Source organism: Carassius gibelio, chromosome B15, assembly GCF_023724105.1.
Source record: "Carassius gibelio isolate Cgi1373 ecotype wild population from Czech Republic chromosome B15, carGib1.2-hapl.c, whole genome shotgun sequence".
Classification (NCBI taxonomy): domain Eukaryota; kingdom Metazoa; phylum Chordata; class Actinopteri; order Cypriniformes; family Cyprinidae; genus Carassius; species Carassius gibelio.
This window is the reverse complement of record NC_068410.1, coordinates 8,937,465-8,953,470: the sequence shown is the minus strand read 5'-3', so window position 1 is coordinate 8,953,470 and position 16,006 is coordinate 8,937,465. Positions and strand designations below refer to the sequence as shown.

The 16,006-nt window shown below is 35.7% G+C and overlaps 2 protein-coding genes and 1 pseudogene across 2 annotated transcripts; 2 read left to right on the top strand and 1 right to left on the bottom strand.

The window, feature by feature from the left end:
- Positions 1 to 1,130: 1,130 nt before the first annotated feature.
- Positions 1,131 to 2,081, top strand: LOC127973157 (olfactory receptor 52K1-like). The gene has a single exon (XM_052577279.1). It carries the CDS (start codon positions 1,131 to 1,133, stop codon positions 2,079 to 2,081), a length of 951 nt encoding a protein of 316 aa, XP_052433239.1.
- A 3,183-nt stretch (positions 2,082 to 5,264) lies between these two features.
- Positions 5,265 to 6,862, top strand: LOC127973034 (olfactory receptor 2T10-like; annotated as a pseudogene).
- Positions 6,863 to 11,341: 4,479 nt separating this feature from the next.
- Positions 11,342 to 14,659, bottom strand: LOC127973167 (high mobility group protein B1). The gene is made up of 5 exons (XM_052577298.1): positions 14,508 to 14,659; positions 12,805 to 12,960; positions 12,518 to 12,663; positions 12,262 to 12,436; positions 11,342 to 12,153 (listed from the first exon to the last, which is right to left on the bottom strand). Exons 2-5 carry the CDS (start codon positions 12,949 to 12,951, stop codon positions 12,022 to 12,024), a joined length of 600 nt encoding a protein of 199 aa, XP_052433258.1. The 5' UTR covers positions 12,952 to 12,960; positions 14,508 to 14,659; the 3' UTR covers positions 11,342 to 12,021.
- Between the last annotated feature and the right edge of the window lie 1,347 nt (positions 14,660 to 16,006).

The following is a 16,006-nucleotide window of genomic DNA, read 5'->3' as shown; positions in this document are numbered from 1 at the left end:
TTCAGGGTGACCATGCCAATCTTTATCACAACCCTGCTAAAATGTAGTAATGTAGTGCCAGTATGAGTGCTCATTGGTGCCCCTTCAGCTGGTAGCGACCTAGGCGAACGCCTAACTTGCTTATGCCTAGAAAAGGCACTGTTAAAGAGTGATGAACCAGGCAGAGGTCGGGGAAGGCAGTAGAGAATCAAAAGCAGTATACACAATACAAAATCAGAAACGGAAGGAACAAATGCTAGGAAAAACGCTCAGAAATGCTAGACGGGCTAAACAAGACTTTGCAATCATTGAAAGTCCAAATACAGAATATATAGGGGAGTGGTAACGGGGAACACCTGGTGGTGATTAGCCCTAAGCACGGGATTATGGGAGATGGAGTTGGTAATGGAAATGGACACCAAATACAAGAGTCCTGAGTGGACTCCAGATGATGATCGTGACACTAGTGTCATCAGATGGTTTGTCTTTGGTTGCCATAGAACCAGAGGCCTGTTCTGCCCTTTTGAGGTGTTAGTTGCATTTCAGGGGGAAGGGACCATAGACCCTCATAGTTGGCCCTTTGGTTAGATAAATATAAATATAAACAATATATCTGACAAATAGCTTTGTGTATGATTTGTCCATGCTGGAGTTACAAATTCAATTTTCAAGGCAACACTAACGGCAATGATTGTTACTGTCAAAGAAACCGAATTGTTCATAAGGTAATTATGAATTAATGAGACAGCAGAAACTTCAAACAACACTTCAATTCGTGGGAGGTGCCTTTAGTCTTTATTAGTCTTGATAAACAGTGACTGTGTATAGCACTTTTAGAAGGATGCACAGAGAGAAAGACATTTCTTGTTTGTGGATTAATATGATTTTTTATTGTGAAACTTTCATAGATCATGCTCATTATATCAGAATAGTTTCCATGGAGGTAATATATGTGAATGATAGATTATCAATATAATCTGTGAAGAATTTTGCAACAACGGCAATTGTAACAGACATTGAAATGTAATGTTTTTTATTTTGTTTTATTTTGCACTGAGAGTTAAATGCTTTTGTAATTGTCATTGCTTTTAAAAATTATTTTTATATTTCAGTGAATTTGCATCAGGGAACTCCAAAGTCGTTCTAGAGTCATGACTCGCACAAATGTCACTTTCTTTACTGAATTCTACCTGCTGGGATTTCCAGGACTGCATCCACACTATTATGGAGCTGTGGGAACCCTTTTGTTCTTTGTCTACTTGACACTAGCAGGAGGAAATCTCTTTATCATTTCATTTATTGTTTATGAGAAAAGCCTTCAGAAACCCACCTATTTAATCTTCTGTAATCTTGCAGTGTCTGATCTTGCTTTTGGAACTGTCACGCTGCCTAAAGCCATTGCAAAATACTTTTTCAATAGCAGTGAGATACCATTTTATAGCTGCTTTGTGCAGATGTTTTTTGTTCACTGCTTAGGGTCTATTAACTCTTTCCTAATGCTATTAATGGCCATTGATCGGTTTGTTGCAGTGTGTAACCCACTGAGATACTGTTTTCTTATTACAAATAAGACTATTTTATTGGCATGTGCAGTGATTTGGATCATCTGTATTTCATGGCTGACATTCATTGTTTATGATACCTTCATTGAGCCCTACTGTGATTCTAATGTAATAAGCCAAAATTACTGTGACCAAAATTCGATAATTAAACTGTCCTGTGGAGATGTAAGGTACAAAAAGTTTTTTTCATTTTCAGGTGCTATGTTTGTTCTTATTGGCCCTTTGATTTTTATTGTATTTTCATTTATTGCTATTATCAAGTCTGTTTTCAAAATCACAGATGTTCAGGCCCGTTATAAAACATTCTCAACTTGCACTCCTCAACTACTCATCATTTGTCTGTACTATGTGCCCAGATGTGTTGTTTATGTGCATGATGTGACAATAGCGATATCACCTGGCATTCGTGTTATGTTAATCATGTGGTACAGTCTTCTCCCACCTGTCGTCAATCCAATAATTTACTGCTTCAGAACCAAAGACATCAAAGATGCATTGAAGAAAAAAATTAGAGATAGGAAAGTGAACATGCAGATATGATGCACTAAAAATATTGAAATTGCTTTAATACAGTAGAGTGCATTGTTTACACTTTGCCCTGTTTAGGTATTTATATAATTGTTATTCTGGCTGTTCGTACACATAATGAGAATCAATGACATGTTTGTGAAATAGTGAATATTTTCCCTTGTGTACAAACAACTTTTTATTAAAAGTATATTTTATTGCCTCTTTCTTTATTTTTATTTTTATTTTATTTTTAGAAAGCACATTTACTTCTTTCTCATTTACAACTCTGTGTGTTTGCTGCTTAAAAACTTGAGTTGATACTTGCACTGATCTGACCATAAACTGCAAGAAAGGCCGGATGCACTAGCCTTATGTAAGTTACACCTTAGACAAGTTTTGACTTAAATGGGCACCAACGGTGCTTTACCACTGCGTGGTAAGACTGGGCTCGGTACAGCTCAGTACCATATGACATGGCTCAACTTGAAAAAAAACTTTTGAGTTCCGCGCTGCCCCATCAACTTCTCCCTGAATCCGCTCCTCTGCTATCAATGAGAGAAGCATAGGAAGCATAGGAACGTCTGTCCTTTCTCAACAGACAGAGGAACAGCCACTTTTGGGTTGTTAAAAAAGTTGTGCTCATTCAAAACAGTTGCGTTCGCTCCTTCACTGGCTGTCCTGCTCTAGCGGTTCTGTTGTTTCTGTCACAAGTTCAGTGACCAAGGTAGTGACATCAGCAGAGTTTACATGTCACATTTTGGTACGATACCTTTCACTTAGAAAAAGTACTAAAAAAATTACCAGGTACCAGGTAATGTACCCAGTAGAAAACCCCCAAAAGTGAACCGTTGTGCTGACATTTTATCCTACCTGTCAGATTTTACTACCAAGGTTTACTGCGCATGCACACATCAATATTGCATATTTTACACAATATTTTCTCATGCTGGACAACAATATTGAATGTATCTGCATTACTGTAAGGGTAAGTTTAGGGTCGTGCTAGGTGTAGATGTTTACAGGTAGCATTTTTCGTTGTCGAATTGTACTACCCACTGTTTTAATTGAAGGTAGCAAAATCTGACTGGGTTGGACAAATCGACAGAACATTGTACCATGCCATACCATGCAGTGGGAAAATGCCATAAGTTATAACTTATGCACTACTAAATATTTTTTGTGGTACCATTACACTTCATTGAAGTGTAACTTTACGAATAAACAAAATATTTATGTAACCGTCTGGTCAGGAGTAACGGTTGGAATAAAATAGCAGGCTGAGTGAACTGTATCAATATACTCTTTTATTTTTACCCGACAACCCGCAATCCTTTAGGCATATATTATGCTGCTGACATTTACACTCACATACATATATAGAACAATAGGCCTATGTGAATAAAAAATACTTTGTTTCTTTTTTAGTGCGCCATCTACAGTGCGTTTTGGTTCGTTTTGCTTATGTCAGATTAAATAATAAATAAATTACATTTCGTATGTTTTTATATTGATCCTTATTTTTTCAGTCAGTGGTCGTCTTTTGGACAACTGTCAAGTCAGCAATCTTCCCCATGATTGTGTAGCCTACAGAACTAGATTGAGAGGCCTTTGCATGTGTTTTCAGTTAATTAGCTGATTAGAGTGTGGCACCAGGTGTCTTCAATATTGAACCTTTTCACAATATTCTAATTTTTTGAGATACTGAATTTGAGATTTTCCTTAGTTGTCAGTTATAATCATCAAAATTAAAAGAAATAAACATTTGAATTATATCAGTCTGTGTGTAATGAATGAATATAATATACACTTTTCACTTTTTGAATGGAATTAGTGAAATAAATCAACTTTTTGATGATATTCTAGTTATAAGACCAGCACCTGTATATATACTTGACAGTTTGAGAACTAGATGAACCATTTTGCATTTAATGACTTGTATGATGAACTAAGTTTTGAGCCGTAAGACTATTGCACAGAGAAATACAATAGATTTTGAGCAAAATGACAATAACAACTGATAATGTAGGAGACTGCATACTAGTGTACATAATCAGTTGCATGAATGTACCAAAGTGTTCGCAACTTGTTCAAAAGAAAGAGAAACTTGTGTGCACAAGTCCCTAGATGATGTGGAGGTTGAACAAGTTGTTTTGAGATATAAACAAGTTGTTTATGTATATATAATTATAAGATATTTTATGAACACTGATGTGTAGAAATAATTAAACTATACAAATACTATTTAATTTGACTGTTTACCTCTTTAATGAGGCATTTATGTTCAAAGTTGTTTTTATTAAAATATAATTCTCTGTGTGATTACACAAGCCTATCTTTGGTCCCCCAATATCTCATCGTATTTATGTTTTAAATATTAATATATGAGAACTGACCACTAAATTAAGTGTTTCATAGTTTCATGGATCTGTCCATGTTGTGCATTATACTGCCCAGAGACAGGCAAGAAGACTAACCATCTATCTTTAGGTTTGGGCCATCTTTAGGTTTGGGCCTATTGGTACATGCCCAATATCTTCTACAGAGCCTCCAAACATACAAGAGTCATTATTTTGTTATATTGCTGTCAGATAGATGTTCAGATATTCATATCTTGTTGTCATGTCTTGTGTTTCATGGCTTTAGTTTTTCTCAGCTAGTGACAATCATCTTGCAAGTACATAGTTCAGGGTTTTAACTAAAAAATTATTTTAACAAGTTTTCAGTTCATTTAGTTTTTAACAACTGTATGAGATAATTCCAAATCTTTTCAAATATATGTTCAGCCAATGGACACAATCAAACACAAAATCATGTTTAAGCAAAGCTCACGTGGTCACACACGAGAGCAGTCAAACAATATGTCACTGTGTGGGAGGTTTCTTTTGTCTTAGCAACCGTCTTTATCTGATGGACACTGATACAGAAGATATCATTTCATTTGTTCTATATCTATGGTAATGCTTAAATGGTTGAAATCCCCCCCAAAAAGAAATAATAGATTAAACAATTATATACTACTATTTATGTTTTGCATTATACAGCTATGCTAATCACATCTGGGCCTAAAATGGTTCAACTTGGCAATATATTCCTTAATATTTTTTATATAGTTTTGATATGTCATTATATATGATTTCCACTTCAACTTTTTTGTCCTTTTTTCTTTTTCTTGTAACGTCCATAAGTTGGTAACTGCGACGCTGTGGTAAAGTCATGACCCTCTCAAATGTCACTTTCTTTACTGAATTCTACCTGCTGGGATTTCCAGGACTCCATCCACAGTATTATGGAGCCGTGGGAACCCTTTTGTTTTTTGTCTACTTGACACTAACAGGAGGAAATATATTTATTATTGCATTTATTGCTTATGAGAGAAGCCTTCAGAAACCCACCTATTTCATCTACTGTATAGTTGTTTCGTGCAGATGTTTTTTGTTCACTACTTAGGGAGCATTAACGCTTTTGTCTTACTATTAGTTTCCATTGATAGGTTTGTTGCGGTGCGTAACCCATTGAGATATTGTGTTCCAGTGTTGGGGAAAGTTACTTTTAAAAGTAATGCATTACAATATTGCGTTACTCCCCAAAAAAGTAACTAATTACGGTACTAAGTTACTTTTTATGGAAAGTAATGCATTACGTTACTTTTGCTTTACTTTTAAATATGAGCAGGGCTTGATTGTTTTTAATATAAGAAGTTCTATTTATAGCAAATGTAAAAGCCCTTTCACACCAAAAAGTGTAAAGAATAAACCTCAGGCTGAAGGAAAAGTAAATTCACGTCTGTACAGTAGCACACAGGGGAAGAAGATTCAACACTCTTCAGCAATAAAAAAAAACAATGAAGCACAATTGTTAGTTTATCTAAAGTCACTTTTGCTTATAAGTATGGTTGAACTGGATCATCAAAGGACAGCAGCAAAGTTAATAAAATGGGATTAAGATACACTTGTGTTATTTAACATTTAATTATTGCAGGTTTGTGTCATATTTTAAGTTTGTATTTGACTGTTTTAATTCATTTTGATGAATACTAACTCTAAATTCTTTTGTGAGTAGGATGAATTAATACACATTCACATTTAGTCTAGAACTACATCATGTTCACACAGTGCACACAACGCCTCTGTACTTCTGATTTCTCTCAGTATGGGTACTGGAGACTTGTCAGTCAATAAATGGAAAAACAAAGAAACTGGCGTTACTTTTTTGAAAAAGTAACACAGATATTTTCTTGTAAATTAAAAAGTAATGCGTTACTTTACTAGTTACTTGAAAAAAGTAATCTGATCACGTAACTCGAGTTACTTGTAATGCGTTACCCCCAACACTGCTGTGTTCTTATTACAAACAAGACCGTTTTTATTGTATGTAGCATGATTTGGGCAATGCTGAAACCTCTGATAGCAGTCATTGTTTATCATGCCTTCGATGAGCCCTACTGCAATTCTAACATAATAACTCAAAATTATTGTGAAAGAAATGCTGTAATTAAACTCTCTTATCGAGACATAAATCAGAAAAGGCTGTTTGCATTTTCCTGTGCCATGTTTATTCTTTTGAGCCCTTTGATTTTTATTACATTTTCTTTTATTGCCATCTTCACATCCGTTTTCAAAATCTCAGACATCCAGGCTCTATATAAGACATTATCAACTTGCACTCCTCAGCTTTTTATTGTTATTCTGGATTATGTCCCCAGATGTGTTGTCTATACATTTGATTTGACAGCTGCATTCACTCCTGACCTCCGGATTATGTTAACTATGTGGTACAATCTGCTTCCACATTGTTTCTTGCCGTTCACTTGAACATTTGAAAGAAGTTTATTTCTTTATTTTATTAAAAGCATAACTAAGAAAACATAAAATAAGTGAGAGGTGCTAAATATTTATTAGACTATTATATGCTTCATTGTATGGAATGAATGAATTAATGAATTAATTAAAAAATACTTAAAGTCTTTACAATCAATTACTGATCACATGATCATGACAACTTCCTAAAAGTGATGGCACTGGCATATCTTTGCAGATTCAGTTGCTACATTTCATTTGGAACAGTTTGGGGAGTAATTAGTTACATTTAATTAAATTACGTTATTTAATCACAAAACAGATGTCATTTTAATCAGTTACAGTTACTGAGAAAAAAAATTAATTAAATTACAGTTACTTATGAAAATGTTAATGATTACAAAGGGGGTTACATCTGATTTTTTTTCACACACCCACATACAACTTTAATTTATTTATTTCATAAACTGCAGTAACTGCTGTAAAATATGAGACACCAATGTTTCAGGAGTTTTTAAAGAACACAGAATATGACACGTGCTTATTCAATAACTGCTTTTATTCCCTATATGGGTTTATTTATATGTTTTTTATGCATTGTTAGATGCCAGTGTTTCCTGTCATGGTTATGTAATGGTTTGATTTAAAAAACAGTATCATAGCTATTAAACTATTTCTTGTTTTGACTGTGGCTATGCTTTAAAATTGAATTATAATAATCTTAATTCAAGTGATGAAATTTTTTGAAAGTCTGACAGTAATCAGTGTTGAGTAGGCCTACTACTGTAAGTTTGAAAATAATTAATAGTTGAAAATATCTAGAGAAGTAATCAAAAATTAATAACAGGAATTTCATTTCTTAATCCACGTTTTGGTGAACCATTTGGCACGTTGAACCATAGGCCTATGCGTTGGCTTTGAAGTGTCGCTGGACAGACCGATTGGTGTATGACATCAAAGTACTGCGAGAGTGATTCAAAAGCACAAGGTCGTCTGCTCTCTAAGCTCTTGCAGTTCTTTGATGTCACACACTGATCGGTCTGATGGTGATGATCCGATGATCCGAGGTCGAACAAGCCTAATGATTCAACCATTCATAAAGAACCCTTTACTTCACTCCTGAATGAATCAACCATTTGAACGAATCAAATGAATGAATAAATGACTCCATGACTTAATCATTAAGATATTTACCTCCACCTTCTGGCAGTTTTAGTTTACTATTTAGAGTATCATTTCATTAAATAAATAATTTAATATTTTCATAGTAATAATAATAAAATTAAGTAAATAAATCATTAAAGTGATAGTACACCCAACCAAAAATGACAATTCTGTCATAATTTACTCACATGGTCCAAAAGAGTAGAATTTTTAAATACATTTTATAAAACTAAATTACTGAGCCTACGTTTTGTAATCTCTGTTTGATGCTTTACACAACAATGACTTTAAATTATCTTTTGGGAGTAATTTGATGTGCCATTAAGTCGATTAATTAATCACCACATCATGTAATTAATTAGATTTTTTTTTTTAAATAATCGCTTACCAGCCCTAGTAGTTAAATTACTTAAATAAAGTTACTGAAATAGTTACACTACTTGTTGCATTTTACATGGACTGTGCCTTGGCCCTTAATGGTGCACAAATTAAATTCAACTTTCAATGAGAATGCATGTCTGATAGGTAACATAACCAAAATCACCTCTGATGTTATGTGGAAAGTCATAGAGTTGTTGCATACTAATAGTATATATGCAAAGTAAAATAAATAAAATATGACAGCTTATTTGAAGAGTCCATCTAAGCACCAAACATGTCTCATGATGTTCTTTTTACAGAGTTGCACTGGACAGAAGAGTTTCACTCCCTCCAAATGTAAAACCTACTTAAGGTTACTGTGAAATATTTATGAAGCCACATTTTGTATTAATTAATTATCTTTGCATATGATATATGTTTTTGTACTGTAATATTTACAAGTTGATAAACTGATTTTTATCTTCGTTTTTGCTTCTTTTTTTTTTGGTATCCAGACCAGTTGTTTTCTGCAGGATTTTTTGAGCATTGGCAGTCACCAACTCCTCTCAGATCCTTTTCAGATCCTTTTCAGATCCTCCAACCTTTCATAAACCAAGAATGTTATGAGATTGATCTAGAAGGTGTCTTCATTTTCACAATACTGTATATGAATGAGCATGTACACAAGGTGTATAGCAAACAAATACCCAGATACAAAATATAGTTATTCCAATCAGTATAAAAACACAGTTCACCTCATCTTTGAGATTTTATTGATTATGAAACTCATAGTTCTGCTCCATAAAACCCCTGGAATCGGTCATGATCTGAGAGTGTAGGATATAAGCAAATGAAATGTTAAAGATCTGACAACAGATGGCGCCAGTGTAACAAAATTATTATGCTCTCCAAACGCTGTTTTACATACAGATATAAACAATATTGATGATTAAGTCGCTATTGGTAAATGTACAATGTTGATTCATCAGTATTTCACTGGTCTGATTTTAATCTGAATTAAATGATTAATAAATAAACAGTGTACCTTGTTTTTAACATTATTTTCTGATGTTTTCCTCTTGATTTGGCTGATGGGTCGGTAAGCTGGCTATGCCACACATGTGTCACACAAGTGTTAAAATATTCACATTTAACTAAATTAATTCATTAATATTTCAATTGAACAGTCAACGGTATCAAAAGGTAAGAAGGTAAAGGCCTTCCTTGTTTCCTAAAGCCTGACATTTGGAAGGCTCTGGTGGGTGGCGGAGAGAAATGAAATGGCCACTAGATGGCTAATATTTTTCTCTATATTTGATCATACCACAAGATGTCACTATGAAGCCCCTTTCACACTGCACGTCGGACCCGCAATATTCCCGTAACATTGCCTGGTCGCCTTCTGTGTGAAAGCAACCACGTCCCGGAATTGATTACCGAATCGAACCCGGGTCGGGGACATAGTAACATTGCGGTAATCGATCCGGAACGAGCGCTGTGTGAACAAAAGCCAGATCTAATTCGGTATCGAAGTGATGACGCGCGTTATCGCGCGACTTTTTTACCGGCTGTTTTGAAGGAAGATCAACATTCGCGACGAAAACATATGTGCAAACTGTAATGAAGCAGAGATCAGTTAGTTCCTCACTTTCCGCGCTGACACTGAGATCGTTCGCTTGCTTCAGTTAAAGTATAACGTGCCAAGCTTTGTCGACTCGTACATTACACGTCACGCGCTGATGTCACGTGTCGTTACGGTATCTTCAAGGGTTGTGTGTGAAAGCACGCACATATACCGGGTCATGACTGGCAGTGTGAAAGTGCCAAATCTAGCGACCAGGAAACAATTACAGGAACACTTTACCCCTGTATTTGCCGGAATGGCAGTGTGAAAGGGGCTTTAGTTTGGGTCAGTGTTGCGATTAACTATATATTTAAAAAAATATTAAAGTAGTTTCAAATCGAATTTAAAACCCAGAGGCACTTTCTTTGCTTCACTGCTTTGTCAATTGCAATCAAAAGGCTCCATTAACCACATTATTCAAACTGATTAGGGTCTAATAACCATCAACTGCGTCCCTCAAGCGCCCTCTGGTGGATCTACAACAGTCTTGCCTTATTTTTCTATCCTTCACCTTTAAAAATAAAGGTACGTCATAATGAACCTTTTTGTCTAAATAAATGATGTCATAAAGAACCTTTCATATCTGAATAACCTTTCTGTTTAAGAAAATGTTGTTGTTTTTTGTGGCAAAAGAAGGTGGTTCAGGTTATAAAAAGGTAAGAAAGAGTTGGAACCTTTGGCAGAATGGTTCTTCTGTGGCATAGTTGAGAATAACCTTTTGAAGCAGCTTAATTTTTAACAGTGTTGAGGTGGGGGGGGGGGGGGTTCCCATCTTCCATGTATTTCACTTAATTTTAAGCAATTAATACTAAATTAGACCGTACTGCGTGGTTTACAAATTAAGCTATGGCCAATATGAAAGTTATCATTCCCCTTGAAAAATTATAGCAAGTTTAATTATTTATGCAAGCATAAATATTAGAAGTAATTTAACCCAAAAATGCAGTTACAATGCTTTGAGTAGGCGCTTTAGAATATATTGCCATTTTTATTTTGTCCTATCTAGCAGTATTGGTCCTTGTAGAAGACATCAAGGTGAAACCTGAATAAGATGACATCATCGATGCGTGTAGTAATAGTAAACAAAGCAGTTACACATGACGGCCTCAGGGTGTCGCTCTATTTACATATTCCACAATTGCTTATTTCAGGTCATTAACCAAAACATTTAGATTTTCATGTTACGTTTATGCTGTCTGATAAGAGACTGTCTTAAATCTTAATTTTTGACATGTTCTATTACACAACAGCCATTTGTATGCCAGAGCTTAATGCAAAAATGTTGAAGATCTATGTGTGAAGCAACTTTATGATCTATATTGCACATAACTAGACACATCAAAAACTTTCAGAGTCCCAAAAGTGCTAAAATGTTTAATCGGCTAATGCAGATCATTTCTTTTGATATTGCAATATTAAAGAACCAGTTCATAATACAACGCATACATCGACCAATTACACTTCTTAGATGAGGAAGAATCGCTCATCATTGATACAATCACTGCAGATATTATGCACAATCGCAGTCAATACAGTAGCTATGGAAGAAAAAAAAACAGGACAGTTTTCTAAAAAAAAAGGAAATGTTTACTTCAGACACATTCTTAGATGTCAAACAAAGCTGCATTCTTGTAATTAGAGTGGTATTCAAAGTACAGTTAAAGGACCTTATGACGGCAAATACGAAAAATATTTTTAAAAACTAATATGATAGTGCACTACAGATCTACATAAACCAGATAACTGTGCTATGCAACTTCAGAGAAACAGTTCAATTCATATCATTCAACCATAAACTGTTCCTGGCAAGAACTACCACTAACGGAAACAAAGATAAAAAATCATAAGACTGAAGACACATAGTGTTAACTTTACAAAAGGAGAACAACACTGTACATCTTAAAAACATTGCATATACACAGCCTAACGATTCTTGTGTCTGCTGTATTACGCTTGAAGATGTGAATCGTGTACAATTGGGTTTATGGCATGAACAAGAACCTAGGCTGCTACATCAGTAGCTGATCTACTCATCATCCTCCTCCTCGTCGTCTTCCTCCTCCTCCTCTTCTTCTTCATTTTCATCCTCATCATCATCCTCCCCACCATCTTTTTTGGACAAGCCTGCGATTCCCTTTGTGCGGTATAGGGCAATATCCTACAGAAGACAAAAAAACATTAATAAATAGGTCAGGGTGCATCTACAGTGTAGGAAGTTTGAGAATCTTTAAAACTGTTCAAGATGGAAAGACAAAAGGAACTTTACCTTGTCGTACTTCTCCTTAAGCTTTGCTGCTTTCTTCTCATAGGGCTGCTTCACCTCAGCCGCTGAGCTATTCCACATTTCTCCAAGCTTTTTGGCAATGTCTCCGATGGAGAGACCTGGGTTCTCCCCTTTAATCTTAGGGCGGTAGTCACCACAGAAAATGAAGAATGCTGACCTGGGATAGGGTGTGGTTAATTAAACCAAACTATCTTGAAATATGTTATATTTTCAATAGGAGTGCATGAAGTGAACATACGGTGGTCTCTTAGGCGCGTTGGGATCCTTAAATCGCCTCTTCTTCTCACCCTTTGGTGGGATGTAGTTCTTCATTTCTCTCTCATAGCGAACCTTATCTTGCTTGGCCATATCCTCAAACTTGCCCTTCTCTTTAGCAGACATTGTCTGTTTAGAATGAGAAAAGGCTGCATCAAAAAGTGCAAGGTACAATAAAGAGCAGTTTTTTCCCAATAAGTTTAAGAGCACAACATTTCCATAATAACACGTCATAATATTTATCAGCGTTTTTTCAGAAATCTTCAGTACCTTCCATCGCTCTGAACACTTCTTGGAGAATTCAGAGAAGTTTACAGAGGCTTCGGGGTGCTTCTTTTTGTGTTCTTCACGACAGGTTTGCACAAAGTAGGCATAAGAGGACATCTTTCCTCTGGGCTTCCTTGGATCTTTACCCATCTTTACCCTCTGGGGGAAAAAAAAGATATTCTCAAATAAATTAAACTGTCACGCTATACTCTTTTTTTGCATTTTGGATTTTTTTACATGCATTTTTTAATTTATGTTGATGCTAACACTTCCCAGATGTATGTAATTATATATATATATTATATATATATATATAAAGATTTTTGTATTTTATTTTTTATATATATCATTATTACGTAGCGAGGCACATAATGAATCAGTATGATAAAACGTGCAGTTAAATCACATTATTGAAATGGACAGGAAGATGCACAAAGACCGCCTCAAGTTCAGGGTGAAAGACAAGGACATCCTCCATTTCGTGAATAAAAAACACATATTTAATGGGTTAATATTCATGCCCACATTTTTTTCCTTCTTTTTTCTCCTAAATGTGTATTTTCCATCAACTGAAGATTGTTGGCAGCATCGCCCAAGAGCGGGCAGATATATTACATAGGGCCCGCCTTAAAATGCCTAAACAGTGCAACAATAATATTTCTTCTTCCATTTTGAAAAAGCCATCTTCATGAGAGAAAGTCCCCTTCAATTGTCTCCTCCCACATTCCTGGGTAATTTTGAGGACCCAAAATCACCGCACTTCGTCCGTTTCTCGCACCTGGCCCGCCGCTTTCCTATATCATCGCCTCCCCCTATGGAAGAAGTCGCTCTGTATGGACACAGTGTCTGTAGCTATAAGCGCTGTGCAATGGGAGTTTCGCTTTCGTAAGCCCGCCGTTCAACTGGAGCCACATGAGCACAGCTAGCAGAGCCAACATGGCTTCCTCACTCTCTCCCTTTATGTCTGCCAGCCAGAGCCGCATACACACAACACCAGCGGTGTGAAACAATATAAATATAATATTAACCCCTCTTTCTTACTCGCTTTTCCTTGGAAAACATCAGAGTTCACTCAAATAGACAATCTGGCTTTCGTACGAGATTAAAAAGCAGGGCGAACGAGCTTGGCTGAATTTTATGTTATTAGTTTAGTTGAATGGCGCTTACACCCCGTCAGTCTCCATCCCCCGCCACTCAATGCAAGTATCCACCGCAAGCCAGCCATATTATATTACTGAACACGGCCGCACAACGTCCCGTTCTGAAGGGCAAGGGAGAAAATGCACAAAATTACTAGTAGCGTTACATTCCCTCGGGACTGGTAAATTTATTTTAGGTGTTATTTTAGTCACGCACGTCACTGTCTCACACAATAACAGCTTTAACTGAGACCCCCAAAAAAGCTAACTGCTTTAGCTGGGATGGCTACCTGACAAATATTACAACCCATTTCATTGAAGAATGTTAGAATAAAGTTACTGTCATTCCAAAAGGAAAATCAATATTTTTTTATCTTCAGAAGATATTTTCAGTCAGGACATTTCAATATGGTAACGTTACTAAGCGCATTGACTGAACGACTGGTGAATAGATTCTGACACTCTGCCTTCACTAAATACCCAACTACCAAAGAGAAAATAGGTTGGAAATATACGGGGGAAAAGAGGTAATTTAGGCCCTGACAAGCATATTTTTGCAAAACTCACCAGCGTTCTCTATTTGCAGACTCTGTGGATGCCTAGATAATGGGGCTTTGAAGTACAATAACACCGATGCGCGCTCTTCCAAGTGCGTGCAGAACCCTCCGCTCACGAGAGACAGGGTATACAGTCAAGAATCCTATTGGCTACCGCCAAGTCTTGAGCGTCTGTGATTGGCTGTCAGCACACCATAGCCGCTACGAGAGCTGATGTGTGGTTGGCTGTTCATCGGCGAAACGTCATATTTTTTCAACGGCGCGTGAATATGAAAAACCACCCACTGATACAAGCAGGGTACTTACTGTAGTAACGTTACATGTAAGCAGAAAGTTGTTGTTTAAGTAAAGGTTTCATATTGTATAACGAATATTTGCTTTGAATACATGGTATTTCAATGATTTCACTGCGCGTTAATAACTGTAGGAAGAAAAAAAGATGAAAAGTGTATAACAGTACTAACAGTGCATACTTGTACACTTCCTACTACTATATTTATTGAACGTTATGAGTTTTGCAAAGTACATTAATGTCATTCTGGATAACAGATTAGGAACGCTTCAATAGCATTTCAGTGAGGAAAAAAGACGCCGCTCGAGCATTTCTGGTGGGTACACAAAGCACATGTACTGTCAGTGTTTATCATTTAATTGTATATTCGCATGTCACACGTTCATCACACACACACACACAAATAATAATAATGTAAGTTAAATATTGTATTTTATTTTGCCGGTTAATTCGGTTCTGTTTAAAATCGCACAAACCACAAAGGCTAAATTTGACCCATGCACGGAATGTCCATTCAACAAACTTTGGCCGAGTTAAATATAAATTAATGAATAAATCCAATGATTTTTTTTTTTTTTTTTTTTTTTTTCAAAATAGTATAACCAGGATTTAATAAACATAAATCACCTGAAATTTATGACTTGAAAAATCCTGAAAGAACAACATAGAAAATAATGAATAGGCCTATTATTAATATTTTATTCCTCATTGACAACATTTATCGTAGTGAACATATCAAAAACACTTTTTTGTTGTTGTTTTTAAAACAGAAATCGGACAATACTTGCTATGTAGGCTGCGTTATAATTGGTTCTTTTATTTTCTTGAGAGGCTATATGTATTATTTTTCAGATAAAATTTGCATTTGTTGCTTATCTATGTTTTTGTGATCTTGAAATGCACCATGTTTTCCACTGAGCGGCGCTACGCCCTTATAAAATCAAACTAACTCCTAGGTTGAGGAGAAATCTTAAAGAATGATTTTTTTCTGTTTCTCTAACGTTAACGACCCTTTAAGCACATTTTACTAAGGGGGAAAACGTGAGAAAATATACAGATCTCATGGACTAGTATAATCCCAATTTCTTTTTTTATTGCAAGATTTCTTCTATAGATTCATCTCATCTATTCCAACTCCAAGATGATATTTTATTATTATTATAACTATTATTATTTCAGAAATGTGATGCAAATGTCAGAAGCATGACTCATCTAAC

What these genes read in the sequence shown, in the direction of transcription:
- LOC127973157 (XM_052577279.1), top strand. Translation starts at nt 1,131, where the DNA reads ATGACTCGCACAAATGTCACTTTCTTTACTGAATTCTACCTGCTGGGA.
- LOC127973167 (XM_052577298.1), bottom strand. Translation starts at nt 12,951, where the DNA reads ATGGGTAAAGATCCAAGGAAGCCCAGAGGAAAGATGTCCTCTTATGCC. An exon ending in AACGCGCCTAAGAGACCACC is followed by an intron (nt 12,437 to 12,517) that starts GTATGTTCACTT and finishes ACCCTATCCCAG; the next exon opens with GTCAGCATTCTTCATTTTCT. An exon ending in TTAAGGAGAAGTACGACAAG is followed by an intron (nt 12,154 to 12,261) that starts GTAAAGTTCCTT and finishes TGTCTTCTGTAG; the next exon opens with GATATTGCCCTATACCGCAC.